A 19,911-nucleotide genomic window follows, 5' to 3' on the forward strand; every position below is an offset into this window, starting at 1 on the left:
CCATCTTTGATCTTCAGATACAGGCACAGTTGTCAACTTTTCCCTTTTCTTGCGAGGAATCCTATAAGGGAATTTCCCTTTGAAAAAGGGAAACGTTGACAGCTATGGATACAGGGTGGTATAAAAATTTAATTTAGCACAACAACAACAACAATTCCAAATGAGGCAGCTGGCCCCTCTGCACACCAAAATAGTATTGCGGACATTATAAATAATGCTTTAGTGCTGTATGCTGGGAACTGAACAGGAACTTTTGTAAAGTTGCACTGGATCTTTGAGGAAAGGCATTTAATAAATATCATTAACTACTCCTACACCTACTGAGACATAGCACAAAGAAATAAAGTACCCACCAAATGGGGATGGAGGCCCAGCTGATCAAAGGAGTCTGAAGTGAAAACTTTCTCCTGCACTTGCTTCACTGATGTTCTGTAGAAGGAATTAATTTATTAAGTCGCAACCTTGAAACATGGCTAGAAAGGATGGTTCCAAGTCTGTAGAAGGGAGAGCGCTTCCAGTGTGCTAGAGGTACACCAAACCTGGGACTAACATATGCATTTGCGGCAAGGGCCACAATGGCAAGAGCCACTTTGGTAGGGCAGGGTCAGAGGCAAAAGTAGGCAGAGCAATTCATGTATTATTATTATTTTTATTGTTGTTGTTGTTATTGTCGTTGTTTTGTTAACCTTTGTAGGCTACTTCTAAACACACTCACACATCCCTTTCTATCCAGACAAGCAAGAGTAGTTATCACAATCAAGCCTGGCAAAAGCATCAAAGGGGGCTGTGAAAAAAGACTAGTTAAGGGTGCGGCCTAAGAAAAGAGGGTGTGGCTAGGGAGGGTGGTCTACATGAAACTCCTAGGGCCAGACAGACAGGCCTGGAGGGCCACATTTTGCACCTCAGCATGAAGTTTTCCCTCCCTTTGGTTACCCACATTTTATCAGAAAAGCGGGATTAAAAATAAGTACCTCTGAATGTCTGGAATTTCAGGGTTGTTTTTGAAGAGGCAGGAAGTCTTAACAAAAGGTCTGTTACCGCTGGCGTCACTGTCCTTTGCATCAGTTAAAGGCTTCTGTGAAGGAAACTTTGGCAACCCTGCTTCTTTGATGCCACTTTTAGCTTTCTTCTGAAGTCTCCTGGTTTGGGGCGAAGGTGGAGCTGGCTTCCGCTTTAGTGGATTCCCTTCCTGGGGGCATTCAAATTTTATTTGCCCAGACTTAAGGAAGAAAAACAAGATGGAACAGGGGGACAGATTCAGCAACAAATGTCGGAATGAGCCTAGGCTTGTGTGGTTCCCACCTCCCATGCGGCTGGGACTTGGCACTCAGAAGATTTTGCTTAACCATATTTGTCATGGCATTTGGACTGACAAACCATGGTTCATGGAAAGTATGGTTAGTTGCAAACCAACAACTTCAAACCAGTGTCTGAGGCAATATACTTCCAAATACCAGTTGCTGGGAATCACAAGTGGGGAAAGTGTTGCTCATGGGTAGGCAAACTAAGGGCCAGGGGCCGGATCCGGCCCATTCGCCTTCTAAATCCGGCCCACGGACAGTCCGGGAATCAGCATGTTTTTACATGAGTAGAATGTGTCCTTTTATTTAAAATGTATCTCTGGGTTATTTGTGGGGTCTGCCTGGTGTTTTTACATGTGTAGAATGTGTGCTTTTATTTAAAATGCATCTCTGAGTTATTTGTGGGGCATAGGAATTCATATATTTTTTCCAAAATATAGTCTGCCCCCCCAAGGTCTGAGGGACAGTGGACCAATCCCCTGCTGAAAAAGTTTGCTGACCCCTGGTGTTGCTTTTTGTGCTCAGGCCCTGCTTGCAGGCTTCCCATTGGGGTGTCTTGGTAGGCCACTGTGAGACTGGGATGCTGGACTACCCTGATCGAGCACAGCTCTTCTACTGTTGTGTTGTTATAGATACTGAATCTGGCTCACTTAAACCAAGGGTGGGCAGACTTCTGCAGGGCTTTTTCATTTTCTTTTTTACGCAAACCCTGAAATTCACCAACCAGAGCCTGATACAAAAGGCATAAAATTAATTTGGTGCTCAGGAATTTGTCTTAAGTACCGGAACTTAAACTAACTTCACAATCCTGCCACATAAAAATCCATGCCCCCGCTCCCTAAAAATCTTAATTATATTTCAGCAGTATAATGGAGAGGGAAAATTTATTAATTATGTTATTGCCACTCAAAGCTCTCCTAGTTTGGGGGCATTGCCAGGACCTATCAGAGGACAGTAAAGCCCCAAATTACTTCTAGCTTTTCAGGCACCACGTTATAATAAACATGGCCACAAAAGGATTATGACATATGCAAACAAAATATTTTTAATTTGGCAGATTCTTTTCTAGTCTTTTTCTGTGATATGAAATCATTTTTGATGAAAAAAACCTTAGTTTCATGCAACATGACTGCTGATATTATGTACAGAACAAAATCTTGCACTGCAGGATGTTGGACCAGATGACCCTTGAACTCCCAACTATGATTCTATGACCCTATGTTCTATATCGGTTAACAAAACTTGTACATATTTTACAAAATCACGTCTCTTATTTACTTAGATATGCAAATAATTTATTTGCTGCATTTATATCCTATCTTTTTTCTCCAAGGTGGTGTACATGATTCTCTTCCACCTTGTTTAATCCCCACAACAATGCTGTGAGGTAGGTTAGTTAGGCCAAGAGGCAGTGACTGGCTCCCAAGTCATAGAAGAAGAGATTTGAACCTGGTCTTCCAGGTCTAGTCCAACACCTCAAAGCACTACACCACAATGGCTCTCCAAGATGATCTAATTCATATTGAGGAACTTTTCAAATTCCCCAAAAAACCAAGTGTCATAATGTGAGCGCACCCCCCCATTGAGATTGGTGCCCCAGGGCCAGATCACTGCCCTGACCACCATCACTGTACAACTTGTGGGAGCAAATCCCATAGTTTAATTGTGCCCTGTGTGAAAAAATCCTTCTTTCAGTCTGCCCTGAATCTCCCACCTTTCTGCTACTTTGGATGACCCCACGTTCTAGTTTTATGAGAAGGGTAGATAAACCCATTCTCCACACCATGCATAATTGTATACACCTCTACCATGTCCTCCCTTATTCAGCCTTTTCCCTTAAATAAATTAGCCTCAAATATTGCAGCCTTTCAACTCTACGAACTTAAATCAAAGACACTGTATGTACTTTTGTAACACAGTAAAATCTTAATAAAACCATTAAAACATGTTGCAGCCTTTCCTAATACTAGGGGAGTTCCTCCAGCTCCTTGATCATATATATATTTTTAAACATCTCACTCACCCACATCCTTACCTAACTCCCAACCTAAACTAAAACGCCCCAACTGCGGTAGGTACAGGAGCTGCTCCAACTCCGTTCACTCTGGCGGCCCTCTTTCCCCCAAAACGCTTTCTCCCTCACCAGCAACCTCAAACAAGCATACCTTTTTTGCCTTGCCATGCTGTGGCTTTGAGGCTGTCCTCTGCTGAGTGCGGGGATGCAAACCTGAAGGACGCTGGCAGACGTTGATGAACAGCCCCTCATCGCATTCCATGGCTGGTTGAATCGAAGCACTTCTGACAGGGAGTTAGGGGACCCAGAAATCGATTTAATACCAGGCTTTTAGGGGAACAGCAGTAGTAACTCCCAATACAGACTCCCAGAGTTTTGCACACTTGAGTCATTACCCCACCAGCACCCACGTGCGTATGTTGGAAGGAGAAGGACCCCAAACATAGGTGTCTAATAAGATCCCTTGCAGAAAAGGAGAAGTGTAGTGGATTCTGCGTTAGGAAAAGTTATACATAATCGAGAGTGTCTTAGTCTTTAAGGTGCTGCAGGGCCGTTTTTCCTGTTTGATTCGAGTTACTTTGGTTGCGGACACTCACAACACACACACAAAAACATGATAATAGGAACTTTTCTCCCCCCCCCCCGCGCGCTTTCCACAATTGAAAGGTGTAATTTTAGGACCCATCTTATGTGACTCCAAGTCGTTTTTAACATAGCGTTTTAATTGTTATAACCTGTCCTAGAACCTGAGGCTGGGGGTGTCATAAATGATAATGTTAATAATAGAGTCAGTGTGCTGTAGTGGATCTAGTGTCGGACTAGAACCTGGGACACCAGTCTTCGAATCTCTCCACTCGGCCATGGAGGTCACTGGGTGACTTTGGGCCAGCCACTCACTCTCAGCCTAACTAGCCTACCTCGGAGGGTTGTTGTGAGGGCAAAACGGGGAGAAGGAAAAGTAGGTGGGGTATAAATAAAAGCAACATAAAATAATAGCGTAACCTTGCAACGCCTGGATAGCCACTCCTTTTGTTCTCTACTTTTTAGGCCAATTTTAATGTATGTACATCGCTTTGAGTTGCCCTGGTAAAAAAAAAAAGCGAGTAACAATAACAAAAAATTAAACTAATGCTTGGATAAAGCCCCCCAGGGATGCTAAACAAAATAAAATACCGTAATTGCCATCCTCTGCTAATACAAAAAAACACCCGCACACTCAAAAATCCGAATTCGTTTTCTCAGGCACTAAATTAGACACCCCTCGAACCGATTCTCCCTCCCCGCCACACACGCGAGAGATAAACTAAGGTCCTTCCTCTCAGGCCCCACTAAGCGCGGCGGCGCATGGGCTCTCTGTGTTCGGATGGTGGGCAGTGACGGTTGGCGGCGGTGGAGCGTCGCGGGGGTGGAGGGGAGGGTCGCGCGGCCTTTAAGGCGGCGATAAGATGGCGATGGCGGCGGCTGAGGGAAGCCCAGCAGTGGAGCCGGCAGCGTCGCCGCTGACAGAGGGGAACGACGACGACGAGGAGGCTGAGCCGCCTCAAGAAGAGGAAGAGGAGGAAGACGACGAGGCGGCGGGACCGAGCAGCGGCAGCGCGGGGTTCCGCTTGACGGCGGTGCGTCGCGAGCCGGCAGTGCGGCTGCAGCACGGCGTGAGCGGTGTGGAGCCGCTGGCTTGGTCCGAGGACCACCGCGTGTCGGTCTGCACAGCCCGCAGCATCGCTGTCCTGGAGCAGCTCAGCGACGTCCAAGGCGGCGGCGGAGGAGGAGGAGGAGGAGGTGGAAGCAGCGGCGCTGACCTCGTCATCCACCGCACGGCCGTGCCGGCCCCCGCCGCCGCCTGTCACCTCAAGGTGGGCAATGGATGGCGACCGCTGCAGGGTGGGATGGGCGGCCGCGTCTAGGCATGCACGCCGTGTGCATGATCAACCAGCGGAACCCACCGCCACAGGATGCGGAGGTGTGTCTGTTTTAAAGGAGTTCACTCTCAGTAGGACTAACGTTAAGCGCAGCCTGTGCTCTCAAATGGCATAGAGTTGGAAGGACCCCCCCCCCCCATCATGTAGTCCAACCCCCTGCAGTGCAGGAATCGCATGCAGACCTTGCTTTTTCTGCAAGGGGAGCAAAGTAGCTTAACATGGTTCTTCCACTCTCTGCTTAATGAAGTAAGCGATCCTTATTCTCACAGTAATCCAGCATGTTAGGTTAGGCAAAGAGAAACACAGGCTGGCCCAAGGTCACCTAATGAGCTTTATGTGGCTGAGTGGTGATTTGAGTCTTACAGATCCTAGTCTAGGGTTAGGAGACCTCAGGAGCATGAATGTGGCCCCAGGCCCCAATCAATCTGGCCCTTGGAACTCTCCCTAGACCACACCCCCTATTCAGGCCACACACCCTCAGATATCCTGCTCCACACCATTTTTTTGCCTCACTGAAATGTGCCTTCAAACTGCCTCTTTCTTGCCTAGGTAGAAAAGTCAGATGGTTGAAACCTCTGATATTTGAATGACTGGAACGTGCAAAAGTTTTGTTGTTGCTGCTCTGCCCACTTGTCCTCTGGCCCCATCTACCACTGTCATATCCTCCCTATGAAGGGATGAAAAGGGTTTCCTGCACCTCTTCCATAGTCCAACACCAACCACTACACCACATGGTAGATCTCCTGGTAGATGATTATTATTATTATTATTATTATTATTATTATTATTATTATTATTTATTGTTTATACCCCGCCCATCTGGCTGAGTTTCCCCAGCCACTCCGGGCAGCTCCCAATCAAATGTTAAAAACAGTACAGCATTAAGTATTAAAAGCTTCCCTAAACAGGGCTGCCTTCAGATGTCTTTTAAAGATAGGATAGCTGCTTATTTCCTTGACATCTGATGGGAGGGTGTTCCACAGGGTGGGTGCCACTACCGAGAAGGCCCTCTGTCTGGTTCCCTGCAACCTCACTTCTCGCAATGAGGGAACTGCCAGAAGGCCCTCGGCACTGGATCTCAGTGTCCGGGCTGAAAGATAGCGGGGGAGACGCTCCTTCAGGTATACAGGACCGAGGCCGTTTAGGGCTTTAAAGGTCAGCACCAACACTTTGAATTGTGCTCGGAAACGTACTGGGAGCCAATGCAGATCTCTCAGGACCGGTGTTATGTGGTCCCGGCGGCCACTCCCAGTCACCAGTCTAGCTGCCGCATTCTGGATTAATTGCAGTTTCCAGGTCACCTTCAAAGGTAGCCCCACACAGAGCGCGTTGCAGTAGTCCAAGCGGGAGATAACTAGAGCATGCACCACTCTGGCAAGACAGTCTGCGGGCAGGTAGGGTCTTAGCCTACGTACCAGGTGGAACCACCAGATCTCTGGGTGGTTTGCAATAATTCTGGAAGGATTTCAGGTGTTTTAACAGCAGCAGTGAAATGAGTCCCACCCTTTGCTACTACTGAAGCGAAGAAACTTTGGGTAATCAGAAGTGAATTTTGGGGTGAAAAGTTAGGAATTCTTTTCATTTCCGGGCTCAGATTTTCTTGTGCTTGTCTTCCACATCATAGCTGGTTTGGTTTATTAACTCAGAGTTCTATTTTAAAAAAAAAAACTAAAACAAAGTATATCCCACAAACCTGAAGTCTGTGCACCTCTGTGCTTTACATATCTAGAACAAGGCATGGCCAGCATGTGGAACTTACTGCTGCAAGATGTGGGCTTGACTGCAAGTCTCATTCTTGAACGATTGGGCGTGGGGAGAGATGGTAAGAGGGCTCTTAAATGAAAGCCACAGTCCCTCCCTCCTGCTCATGTCAAATGACTTTTAGTCAAATCAAGAATGGGAAACTTACTGCTCTCCAGATTTTGCTGGACTACAGCTCCCATCATCCCTGACCATTTTCCAGTGTGGCTGGGACTGATGGTGATAGGAACGCAATGGCTTCTGTTTCCAGGCCCTCTTCAAGGGGGCCAGGATATCTGGAAGACTTCTTCCTCTCATTTGCAATGGCTTATAGGTTACAATCACCTTCTGAACAGGTTTTGGTGGTTGGGAATACCAGGCAGGGCCTTTTCTTCAGCAGCTCACTGGCCGTAGAATTCGCTCCCCAAATAGGATTAGATTGGACCAATCCCAGTTGACTTTTGGGCAGGCAGCTAGAAATGTTTTTATTTCATCTGATGTTCAGCAGTGGCTGATTGGGCGGTTGATATTCTCATTCCATTTTCCTTGCTTTTTTAGTCTCTGAATGATTCTGTTAACAGTGTTTTAGTTGTTGTACTGATTTTCAGTGTGTCACAAATTGCTTTGGCCTAAAAGGTGGCATAAAAATGTTTTTTTATGAAAAAAGATAAGTAAAATAAAATAAATTTGGGTGGCTACTGTTGACAGAAAGCTTGACTCCATAGACTTTTAGTTCAATCCTGCTGACACTGTCTTACTTTCTGACAAGGACTGGACAGATTCATGGAGGATAGGGCTATGGGGTCATGATAACTGCCTCTAAGTATCGAGTGTTTAGGACAAACGAGAATGTGATTGTCTTCATATCCTACTTCTGAGTGTCCTTGGCTTGCTTGCAGCAAGAAACAGAGGAATGTATCCAACTTAGTTCTACTTAAAGTAGATCCCATAAAATGAATGTATTTTAGTCCTCTCTGCTTTTAGGGTTTTGTTTTTTTAAAAAGCAATCAAGCAGTGTATTAATTTTATGAGATAAATAAAATATGAAATAAATATATCAGTTTCAGTGAGTATTCTGAGTAGAACTAAGTTGTAATACAATCCAGAATGCTGAATTGCATGGCATTGGGTCTGATCCAGGAGGGCTATTGCTCTGTTCTTACAAAGCCAGAAGGAAATGTGCTAAATATAACAGTTTGTATTTCTATAATTTCTATTACTTTGATCATTGTTAACTGCCTTTGCCTCTTTATGGAGCAAAGGTGGGCAATAAGAATAAGTTATAATAATATTCTCCTTTTCTCATAAGAATAGAACCCAATGGGGTCATGCAATAAAGCAGAATGGTGAGAGACTCAGGACAGACAAAAAGAGGGACTTCTTGGTGCAGCATGTACTTAAACTATGGAATCTGCTGTCACATGGTGTAGTGATGGCCACTGACTTGGACTGATTTTAAAGGAAATTAGTCAACTTCATGGAGAATAAGGCTATCAGTGACTACTTGTCATGATGGTTATATTACCTCCAGGCTCAGAGGCTTCTGAATACTTACCATTTGCAGGGGAACAATGACAGCAGGTGGCTATTGTGCCAGAGTGGTCCAACATGCAGCCCAAGGGCCACATCCAGTGTGCTGCTCACAGTTTCCATGTCAAACTACTACAGCCGCCCACTTGGTATAAAAATTTGGACCTCCATAAGATAGGTCTTCAGTCTGATCTTACTGGGCTGCTCTTATGGTATTTAATGCTAGAGTGTTCAAAGTTGTGGCAAGAGCTTGCTTGATCAGATGTTTTCACCAGTATTGCACCAGGCTTTTGCTAAAAGTAGCTCATTTATATACCTTTAAGCTGCTACACCAGCCTTCATTTTGAACAAGCTAGTAAAATGTTTAATTGTTATTTTTTTAACACACTTATTCTTTTTCAGGTTGGTTCCAAAAAGGAAGTTGCTGAATGTAAGGAAAAGTTTGCCAGTTCTAAGGATCCAACTGTGAGCCAGACGTTTATGTTGGACAGGGTGTTTAACCCCGAAGGGAAGTCGCTGCCGTCCATGCGAGGCTTCAGATACTCCAGTTGGTCTCCGCTGGGCTGTGATGCAAACAGCAGGTGCCTCCTGGCAGCATTAACCATGGACAACAGGTTGACCATCCACGCTAACCTTGACAGACTTCAGTGGGTGCAGTTGGTTGACCTGACTGAGCTCTATGGAGAACGCCTGTTTGAGAACGGCTACCGGCTTTGTAAGGGTGAGGGTCCCAGGGTGGATTTAGGGGACTTCTCCGAATTCCAGAGAAGGCACAGCATGCAGACCCTGGTGCGCATGGAATGGTCTGGAATCTGCACCACCCAACAGGTGAAGCATAATAATGAGTGTCGGGATGTGGGCAGCGTGCTGCTAGCCGGAATCTTTGACAATGGCAATATTGCCATCTGGCAGTTCCAGCTCCCATTTATGGGCAAGGAATCAATTACCTCTTGCAATACTATTGAATCAGGAATCACTTCCCCCAGTGTATTGTCATGGTGGGAATATGAGCACAATAATAGGAAGATGAGTGGTCTCATTGTTGGGAGTGCTTTTGGACCCGTTAAAATCCTCCCCGTCAACCTTAAAGCAGTCAAGGGCTATTTCACCCTCAGGCAACCGGTGGTTTTGTGGCAAGAGATGGACCAGTTGCCTGTACACAGCATCAAGAGCATTTCTCTCTATCACCCATATCAGAAATGCAGCTGTAGCTTAGTGGTGGCCGCAAGAGGATGCTATGTGTTCTGGTGTCTTCTTTTAATCTCCAAAGCAGGTTTAAATGTTCATAATTCACATGTTACAGGGCTCCACTCTCTCCCAATCATTTCCATGACAACAGACAAACAGAATGGGACTGTCTACACATGTTCTATTGATGGGAAGGTCAGGCAGCTGATTCCCATCTTCACAGATGTTGCATTGAAGTTTGAGCACCAGCTGATAAAGTTGTCTGAAGTGCTTGGCTCTGTGCGGACTCATGGGATCGCAGTGAGCCCATGTGGGGTGTACCTGGCGGTAGTGACCACAGAAGGCATGACCAATGGCCTCCACCCTATCACCAAGAGCTACCAGGTCCAGTTTGTGACTCTTAAAACATTTGAGGAGGCAGCAGCCCAGCTGCTAGAATCATCTGTCCAAAACCTTTTCAAGCAGGTTGACCTCACGGATCTTGTCCGCTGGAAGATCTTGAAAGATAAGCACATTCCACGATTCCTACAGGAAGCCTTGGAGAAAAAGATTGAGAGCTTTGGGTCCACTTATTTTTGGCGCTTTAAACTGTTTCTCTTGCGGATTTTGTACCAGTCACTGCAGAAGGCTCCCTCTGAGGCCCTGTGGAAGCCAACCCATGAGGACACAAAAGTCTTAATAGCACATTCCCCTGGGATGGGCACCAGTGAAGATCATCAACAAGACAAAGGCACTTCAAAACAGGGCAGCAAGCAGAATCCAAGCGACATAATCCGAGGAGCAGATGTGGATGATCTGGCAGATGACTCTCTTGTCTACTCCAGTGACATAGGAGGACGGGAGCCAATGGAAGATAAGCTTCTTGAAATCCAAGCTCAGATTGAAGCAGTTGAAATGCATTTGACACGGGAACATATGAAGCAAGTGTTGGGCGAAGTCTACCTGCACACATGGATTACGGAGAACACCAGCATTCCCACGAGGGGAGTCTGCGACTTCTTAATGTCTGATGAAAGTTATGATGACAGGACAGCAAGGGTAAGTGCATCCCAGCATAAAAGCTGTTGGGTTGCAGTAGGATAGCATGGCTTAGTTTGCCCTATCAAATCCTGGCTTAAGAAACCAGGATATGCACCAGCTTCATGTATGCACATACAGCCCCATTTCTCTCACTTTGCTCCTCTCTTTGTGCAATCAGCGAAGCAACCATAGTTTCTTGTTATGTGTGACAAACAAACCACAATTCAAAAGCCAACTGTAAACCTTGGTGCATATTAAAATTTTAAAAAGATGGTCTCTAATCTGGAAAAGTCAAAGGCTACTGTGTCTAGGTCATTGGTGCAGGCTTCTGATGCCCTTCAGTGTTTATCTGTCCTTATTCACTAGGCAGATCTGGTAGCACTGACTGCGCTGCTGTCAAAGAAAGCAGGTCCCACCTGCCCATATTAGCAAGTTATAGTTTGGATTCCTAATAGTTCTTGAGGGTCTGCCAGAGGATCACAACTTCTGTTACTGGCTTCTGTAAATATCGTGGACTTGTTGATCTGATCTAATGCCAGATCTCATCAGGGAGCAAAGGGGAGGTGCTCTTTGCTAAGGCCAGAACTACCACAGACAACTCTGCGTCACTCCCCTTCTGTGACGATTCTAACTACCATCAAATCACCTGTCTGAGGAAAGAACTGTGTGGCAGAAGCTACCTTGTCCTCCTGGTCTGGGCATTATCTGATCCTGAATTTGGTCTGGCGGGGTTGGGGTGGGAAAGGGTTGCTTGTCCCCCCAAGACAAGTGGCACCTGTATAGACAGTCTGTAAGGCAGAGGAGACTGCTTACTTATGCTAAACTGGACTGCGAGCAACTTTCTTGAAACCTACTTGTAAGCCACTTTTTCACAAACTGCTTTCAAACTTGTGAGTCACCCAGTGGTATATTAATATCCTAAATAAAATCAGTAAATATTTGTAGAAGTCAAAACATCACACTTATTAGGAGGGAGTGCTAGGGCCTTCCCCTGCTGCCTTTCCAGTTGACATATGAATTGTAAGATCCTTGGGGCGGGGGACCTGACCTTTTGTTTATGTCTTATTTATTTACTATCATTAATGTATTTATATACAGTCCTTCACAATATTCAACTTTGGATGCAGTTACAGATAGGTAGCCGTGTTGGTCTGCCATAGTCAAAACAAAAAAAATTTGTTTTCCTTCCAGTAGCACCTTAAAGACCAACTAAGTTAGTTCTTGGTATGAGCTTTCGTGTTTCAACTTTGGATGCTTACAGTACAGTTTAAAACATAACAGTAATAAAATATGCAATAAAACCATATGAAGGTAACAAATAACATAATTAGCACAATACTGGCAGCCCCCCATTTACGCAGAGTTATGTTCCAAGGCACTGCACACGTTGATGAAATGGGGTGTAATTGAAACCCATCGAAAACACCTGCAAACACCATGTTCCACCCCGGCTCTGCCTTCATCCCACCCTTTTAGTGATGTTTTTATGACATTTCCAAGTCACTTCCAGGTTCGGTGTGATTCGCATATACATGAGCAGACATACTGAATGTGCATAAACAGGGGGCTGCCTGTACACAAAATAGCAATTAAACTGGAAAGTAAAAACAACAACCCCAACTTCAATTCCAGTGGTTTTAAAATGTATACTCCTTCCATTACGATCTTAAAGTACAAACCATTACAGTGTCTGAGAGAATAAAAATGTATGAAGCTGATGCCTTCTAGATGATAAAGTGGGGGCCAGGTTAGCTTCCTTGAGGCTGGAGCAGTCAGCAAGGCTTACTTGGATTCCCAACACCAAGATTGTTGCCATGTACCAGGGGAAGGGTGCAGGTGGCCAGGAGGTTGGCATTGGGAGGTTGCAACCAGTCTGATGCCTGCACCATGCCAACCTCCCTTCTTCCTCTTGTTAACTAGCAGCAACCTTGAAATTGGGAAGCCAGGTAAGCACTACCACCCTGCCCTACTGACCACTCCTGCTTCAGGAGAGTTCCCCAGCTTGGGATACCCTAGATGAAGAAGCCTTCTCTTTTGTTTCCTTTTTAATCTGTGATGATTGCAAAACTCTTAAGAGCCACAGCAAAAGATCTTTCTGCTTGGTTGATGTGGGAGCAGGTGGTCCATAGAGCCCTGCCTCCATTGATGGTTCTACATAAATAACAATTGTGCAGTGCCGTGGTTGCCACAATCCTGTATTTTTCTGCAGCTTCCTAAGTAGCTAAGACTTGAAACTCTGCTGACATAAGAAAGAGTGTTCAAAAATATTTTATCATGTTCTCTTGAGTGGTAACATGCGCTTTGAGGCAAAGCTCCTCTCTTTTCGATTTACCTTCAACCATCAGTTTTCTTCCGAAATGCATGGGGGGTTAGGGCAATTAAGTTCCTCAGACTACCTGAGCGGCATGCGGAGAAGTCATTCACTCTGCATTTTGCATGCCTGAGACGCCTTTGTTGCTTTTTCATTCTGTTGTATTCCTTTTAAGCAGGGCTTGGGCTTTTGCATCTTGTGTTCTTCAGAAAGCCCGCCTCACAACTCCTGTGAGATTTCCCCACCTTTCAGCAGGCAGCTGTCTCTTCCTATAAGTGCTGCTACTGACTGCTGCTGCTGTGTGTTCCCAGGTGCTGATTGGGCATATCTTAAAGAAAATGAACAAACAGACTTTCCCAGAGCACTGCAGCTTGTGCAAAGAGATCCTGCCGTTCACAGATCGCAAGCAGGCAGTTTGCTCCAATGGACACATTTGGCTCAGGTAAGCCCAACTTCAAGCAAGCGCTGTCAGGTTCCCTTCTTTCTGATTTAGCCAAGTGGAGGGAGGGGGCAGGTGTTTATCCGTGGCTGTGAAATGCCTTTCTGCATGCCGAGGGGAGCAGAGAGTTAGAATCAGGTTGATCTCTGCTTGCCTGAGAAAGTCTGCAAACAGGCAGGGTGCTTGCTTGCAAGGGCTGGAGAAGTATGGCTCTTAGGCAGACAGTTTGAAATTCCTTTTCAATGCTATTTCAGCCTGTTGGCAGTTGTGTGCCTGAGTGCCTAACTTTTGCCATTTCCCTCATTGCCATCTTGTTCACAACAGACACTGGAATGTGGTGTACAGTGGTACCTCGGGTTACATACGCTTCAGGTTACATACGCTTCAGGTTACAGACTCTGCTAACCCAGAAATAGTACCTCGGGTTAAGAACTTTGCTTCAGGATGAGAACAGAAATCGTGCTCCGGCAGCAGCGGGAGGCCCCATTAGCTAAAGTGGTGCTTCAGGTTAAGAACAGTTTCAGGTTAAGAACGGACCTCCAAAACGAATTAAGTTCTTAACCCAAGGTACCACTATATCGCTTTTGAGGTTCCTGGGAGGCAAGTGGGCATTCAACACCCAGAGGTGTTTCCCAGCCTGTGCTGTTTTGGACAGATCTGTAAATCTGCACCCCCCAACCTGTCTTTAAAATTGTGTCAGAACTTTAAATGGTTTTAACTTTGTGCTTGTTTCTTGGTGTGTGTGAAATGTGTTTTATCTCAAGAAATTGCCTTGGCAGCCTAAGATGGGCTGAAACAAAGGGTATAGATTCATTAAGTTGAAAGAAATTAACCAAAGGAATAGGAATCGGAATCTGATCATGAAACTACAAGTGCTGAAGCTGAATATTGAGCCTATTTGGAGTATGATACCTGCCTGTGCTCAAGTAAAACTCTATTGGAGAATTGTTTGTTGCTGCCAGATTGATTTGAAACCTGTGGTAGATCTGACCAAATAGATTCTGTTCCACCAAAGTTTCTGTCATTATAGACTTGTAAGCCTTTGAATGTGCTGTTAAATCTTGGCTGTTCTGATTTGAAACTAGTGTTTCCCGATTGCCTCCCTGACAGTGATGTAGTTTTTTTTGATACAGTTTCCCAGTATTTTCAAATGTACTCATTTTAAAAACTTTTGTATACCCCTAAAAACATGTGTGTAAACCAACAATGTGGCAGTCTCAAATACTGGTAGCTGGGCAACGTTGCCAGGAAGTTTCAGTAAGGTGGGTAACTGGCATCACTACCTCAGATTATGCAGGATAGTTCTACCATGCCAACAATGTTTGAAAAATAATGTCATCTGAATCATTATTTTGAGTGTATTTGCTAAAAGATGCTAACATTCTGTGCCCAGGCCATCAAAACTGATCTTGAAGCCTCAGGGCAGAACTAGTGGAAATTTTGCTTGACAAAATTTTGAATTTTGAGATTTGGAGGCAAGCATATCATTGTAGCTACAGTGGTTAAATGTGTTCTTTTCCCACTTTATAGGAGAGATGAATTATGTGTCTTACCTGCTTTCCTGCCCAGTCAAGAAATTCATATTTTTCCTGTACTAGTCTTGGATAATCTGATTTGCTTTCATTAGTTGTGTTATACATTTACATCCAACTGGTGATTTCTGTTTAGAAGAGTTTGGATCCAGACTAAGTTAGTTCATCTTAGGCCCCACTGAAATTATTGGGCAAGTTACTCATTACCCGTCCTGTTTATTCCCATGGGAGCAGAATTCAATTAATTTCATCCAGTCCAGTATTTCCTTTCCTGGTATCATTTGAAACAGGGCTAGGGAACCTGTGGAGTTCTACAGAACTCCAGCTCCCAACAACCCTGACAGTTGGCTCTATAGGCTGGGACTGATGGGAGTTGGAGTCCAATAGCATCTGGAGGGCTGCATGTCCTCCAGCTATGATCCGAAGGGTGGCACAGATGGCATTCTGAGAAGCATCTGATCCTTTTAAACACAAAGGCCTTTCCATAATTCTTTTCCCACTTCTGCAGGTGCTTCCTTACCTATCAAGCCTGCCAAAGCCTGGTGTACAGAAGATGCTTGCTTCGTGACAGCATTGCCCGGAATCCAACCCCAGAAGGTGAGCTCTTTCCTTTAGACCTAGGAGTGGATGATGCGGCAGAGTCTGGCTGAGTTTCTGATCTGGGCAAAGATGCAGGCTCTGCATTGATCCACCCTAGGCACCTATCAAGCATTCCTATCAGCTGGGTGAGGCCTAAACACCCCAGATATTGATTTACCTTAACCTTTTTGTTAGGTCATAGATTCTCATTTCTCCATTTCAAAATCCACTTGAGATTTCATTCCAGAAGTTGCACTTCTTGGAGTGGGGAGTCATCTTCTTTTGTGTATCATAATGAGACTGAAGTCATCCATGAAAGAAAAGGCAAGAAGATCGCAAGTTGCACATAATGCTGTTTCTTTGGTCCAATATGTTTTGAAGCAAATCTGTGCTCCCCAATAACCGTTTGCAAATAATTACACAAGTGAAGAATATTTGTGACCACAGAACAATGTGCTTTGTGGTGCCTCCCACCACCCTAACCCCCATATTATTTTCTTCAAAACACTTTAGACAGTATTTATCTGTGTATAACATGCCCCCGTGTATAAGACTCAAAATTAAGAAAATGGGGGGGGGGTTGCCCCCGTGTATAAGACTATCCCCTTTTTAACATTATTATTAGTTAAAAAACCTAGTCTTACATACGGAAAAGTATGGTAGTATTCTGTGTACTGTACTGTGAGGCATTTCCCTCTATTGTCTCATGATTGGCCTTCTCTTTCGTTATCGCCTTTCCTCATTAGTTCTCCAACAACCCGTTTTCTTATTTTCAGATCCTGATTGGATCAAGAGGTTGCTGCAGGGGCCTTGCAGTTTTTGTGACTCTCCTGTTTTCTAAAGAACAAGATTGAGAGCCTGATGTATGTTTTTCCAGCGCACAAAGCACCACTCTAATCCTGGAAACTGCCTGAAGGTGCAAGCATGTAAATTACCCAGAAAGGAACTTTTGAGTAGAAGACAGTGAGCTGGACATGCTTAGTGGTCCAGCATCCCATTTCAAACCTGAGAGGAAGCAGAAAAGCCTTCTGTTGGGAAAACTTCAGCACAGACACTTTGGAAACAGCCCTGACCCATCCCAGTTAAGCATTGGTACTTGACTCCTTTCTTTTCTTGTCAAGTAGGGTCTGGAATTGGAGAAATGCACCGGGGCTGACTTCACACCACCCTCCAGCCTGCTTCATTTGGCAATGGGATGCTTTTCGTGCAAAGATCCCAGCAGTGGGGGATACCGCTGCTGCTGCTGCTGCTGCTGCTACTACTACTTCATAGGACTTCATAGAAATTCATAGGACTTCATAGGAATTCATAGAAATTCATAGGACAGCAGGATTTGAGCCTGCTTTTTGCTCTTTCATTTATTTTTCAATAAATGTTTTGAACAAATGGTGCTCACTGTGCCAGAGACAATTAAATATTTAGAAATAACATGCGGGTTTAAGAATATTTTTTAAAATGTCCTGCATGCCCATTACAAGAGGGTGAAAATCCTGACTATTTCACTCCTACAGAGGTTGGCAATCAAGTCCAGTGGCTTCTTATAGGAAACGTTAATCCCTCTGTGCCAAATGTGGGAGGGTAAGTTTTAAAAGGCTAATCAAGCTATTTCAGCAATGGAGCATGTCACACAGGGCCTCTTTTCTAAAAGTCTGAGCATCAGCATTTTTGATCAAACTCTTCTTGCCAGTGAATTTTTACCCCCTTGCAGCCCAGTTCCCCCTTCTAATCGCATAATCCCCTCCCAAATTTTTGCCAGTGCCTTTTATTTTTTTTAGCAACAATTATGCTTGCCAGGAATTCTTCTTCCTCCCATTATAGATGGATACATTATTTGTAGCTGTTGGCTTTGGCAGTCAATACCTTAGAAAATGCAACCAGGCAAATGTCTAACTTTCCCACCAGAGTTCTGCGGCCATTCACTCTTGTCTTATGAAATGAAGCTATCCAGCCAGAGAACTAACACTTGTAAAAATCCATTTTCTTATTTCAGTTTAGCTGCTTAGGGCTCTGCTTGCAGAGAGGTGGGGTGTAAATGTTTTAAATAAAATTAAAACATTTACAGCTTGCTGTGGCAGAATCTGCAGCTGGATCCCTCCCACAGGAGGTGGTGATGGCAACCAACTTGCAGATCTTTATAAGAGGATTAGACAGATGGATAAGGCTGTGTTCTCGCTCTGCTGTCAAAGGTGGTATGCCTCTGAATACCAGTGGTTGGAAACCAGAGGGAAGGGGAGACAGAGGTGCCAGCTTCTGAAGGTGAATGGAGGAGTGTGTCGTGGTACATGATGTCAGGATGTCGGAGGAGCTGGGGGCAGAGCCGAACATGGCAGCAGTGCAGTGGCAGCCTGGCTTCAATGGCTGTGTCTCCTGCTGCTGCTGCTGCTGCTGCTGCTGTTACCAACATCAGGGTCTGTTTCCCTGCTCCTTCTGCTCCATGACTGGAGGAGGAGAAGCCAGCTACTGAAGCCACGCCACGCTTGGCCGCCTCTGCCGCTTTTGGACTTGGGGGCTCTCCCAAAAAAATTGGGAGGGCAAAAGGACTCGGCTCCTAGGAGATGGCACCCCTGAGGGGAGAGTATTCTTGTACTCAGGTCCTGCTTATGGGCATCCCAGAAGGGGCTTCTGGTTGCCACTGTGAGAACAGGATGCTGGACTAGATGGGTCATTGGCCTCATCCAGCAGGGCTCTTCTTAGGTTCTTACAAGCTGCAGCAGAATAAATCAAGAGGTCCTCAGAACTACTTCAGACTGTGTAGTGGGGAGCACATTTGTAGCACTTCTCTCTGTAAATAATAAAGTCACCAGGAAAGAGTTCCTGCAGGTTAAAATCAAGTATTCTTCTGCATATTTAGGCTAAGCCCTCTGAGGACATGCTCATGGGAGTGAGCAGGAATTCTCTAGGACTCCGTTCATAGGCTGTAGGTACACTTTTTAGTTGTCCTTGACCAAAATACTGCACTTTAAAAGGTGGAGGTCAATTTGGATTGATCAACCAGTTCATGGAAATAGGAATTTATTGGCAAGGTGAACCGAAAGGGATCATAAAATGTTGTTGGTTATGTTAATCATTTTGTGCTTTGGGGCTGATGTTTTTAGTGCCTCTGATGACTTTGTTCTAATGCTTTCTCTACTGCTCCCCTTGTACTTTCCAAGAAGGTCTTTCACACTATGGGTATGTAAGATCCATGTAAGCAGGTCAAGATGATAGTCCTCACCCTACAACTCCAGCATGAAGGTCTCCTCCAGTTTAAAAGGATCTTGAATAGAACAGTGAGTGCAGTCTTGAGAGTAACTACAAATCAGTGTAGACAACACTGGGCTCAATAGGTTGGTGGCAAAGTGATCTACTTTTTGTTTTGTTTTTTATTCTGGAGATGAGTAGACCCTGCTGGAGGAGGCAGTGCTACTTCCCAGTGATCACTCCCCACCCCCCACCCCGAGCTCTGCCTGTTGGAGCCCATTCTCAGCCTATTGAGAGGACCTAAATAGTACGCATTAGGCAGTATGCTGGGTTAATTGGATTAAAACAGTGCAAAAGGCTAATTAAATATTGAACAATGTATTCTTGCTATGGTAAGCTGAGCAAGAGAGTGGAGTGTATGGAGCTGAATTCTTATCAATCAGCACTACTGAAGAACTCCACAAACTGCTGTAATAGATTTGGTGTTGTGTGGGAGGTTATATGCAGGCAAAATACAGCACCTGTACTTCTACTAGATGGACTTCAATTCTTTCCTTTATCGACTTTCTACTTCCTTCCAAAGGTAAATGCCCAGTTTCTTTAGATGCAGAGAGATTTAACAATGGGAGGAACCCACTGAACCCTCAGAAGCACATGAGAGCTGAGTTCAGGCTCAGTTCTGTTTTTCAAGTGTCTTGACTGTGACAAAACTTGTCAAGTGGCTGACTCAAGCCCATGGCAGTTGAAGGGGCCAATTTTTGATGAAGGAACATTGTAGAATCAAAATGGAGGAGCACCAGTCTGCTGCTGACAAAATGGGTTTACAACTTAGCAAAGTCTTCTGTCTTGTGACTTATTCCTGACTGCTGCCCTCATAACCAAACGACTCCCACTTCTGCTGTGTGTTTGTGCGTGTTTAAAAACCCCCCCACACATTGAATGTAGGAGGAGTTTATCCATCCCACTTTAGTTTTATATATATATAAATAATTTTTATTAAAGATTTTCCTCGTTTACAAAAGCACATGCATTGTCTCTTTCTTCAGGTTGTGTTTTCTACAGATCAAGTTACATTTGTTGTGAGACATTGGTGTTATATGCAGTATAGAGTTGGGAAGAAAAGAGGGAGATGGGAGATGGGAGAGGGGGTGGGGGTGG

At 44.9% G+C, this 19,911-nt stretch overlaps 2 protein-coding genes and 1 long non-coding RNA gene across 6 annotated transcripts in view; 1 reads left to right on the forward strand and 2 right to left on the reverse strand.

Annotated features, from left to right (window-relative positions):
• The window catches only part of DDX31 (DEAD-box helicase 31), a 66,552-nt gene extending 62,794 nt beyond the window's left edge, over positions 1-3,758 (reverse strand). The window contains exons 1-3 of one of the 3 annotated variants that reach the window (XM_083596389.1): positions 3,476-3,758; positions 972-1,219; positions 354-429 (exon numbers count right to left, since the gene is read on the reverse strand). In XM_083596389.1, coding sequence (XP_083452515.1) covers positions 354-429; positions 972-1,219; positions 3,476-3,577 — 426 coding nt within the window. In that variant the 5' untranslated portion in view covers positions 3,578-3,758. Of the gene's footprint in view, positions 1-353; positions 430-971; positions 1,639-1,709 lie in introns of all 3 variants that reach the window. The other 2 variants (XM_083596390.1, XM_083596388.1) reach the window with 2 other exon arrangements.
• Positions 3,759-4,703: 945 nt separating this feature from the next.
• On the forward strand, positions 4,704-19,774 carry GTF3C4 (general transcription factor IIIC subunit 4). Of its 2 annotated transcripts, none has more exons than XM_083596342.1 (5): positions 4,704-5,168; positions 8,907-10,730; positions 13,335-13,465; positions 15,503-15,591; positions 16,350-19,774. In XM_083596342.1, exons 1-5 carry the CDS (start codon positions 4,761-4,763, stop codon positions 16,412-16,414), a joined length of 2,517 nt encoding a protein of 838 aa, XP_083452468.1. In that variant the 5' UTR covers positions 4,704-4,760; the 3' UTR covers positions 16,415-19,774. The 2 variants fall into 2 exon arrangements, 1 of the variants encoding a protein (XP_083452468.1); XR_014543834.1 differs by having other exon boundaries at positions 4,761-5,168; positions 8,907-11,849; positions 11,974-13,465.
• On the reverse strand, positions 6,888-8,895 carry LOC310754610. The gene is made up of 2 exons (XR_014543922.1): positions 7,693-8,895; positions 6,888-7,485 (listed from the first exon to the last, which is right to left on the reverse strand). It is a non-coding gene; the product is annotated as an uncharacterized lncRNA (long non-coding RNA).
• Positions 19,775-19,911: the final 137 nt, after the last annotated feature.

Source organism: Podarcis filfolensis (assembly GCF_964270895.1).
Source record: "Podarcis filfolensis genome assembly, chromosome: Z".
Lineage (NCBI taxonomy): Eukaryota > Metazoa > Chordata > Lepidosauria > Squamata > Lacertidae > Podarcis > Podarcis filfolensis.

Coding starts and splice junctions, on each gene's coding strand:
- GTF3C4 (XM_083596342.1), top strand. CDS start 4,761: ATGGCGATGGCGGCGGCTGAGGGAAGCCCAGCAGTGGAGCCGGCAGCG. Junction 10,731..13,334: donor ATGATGACAGGACAGCAAGG/GTAAGTGCATCC, acceptor GTGTGTTCCCAG/GTGCTGATTGGGCATATCTT. Junction 13,466..15,502: donor AATGGACACATTTGGCTCAG/GTAAGCCCAACT, acceptor CCACTTCTGCAG/GTGCTTCCTTACCTATCAAG.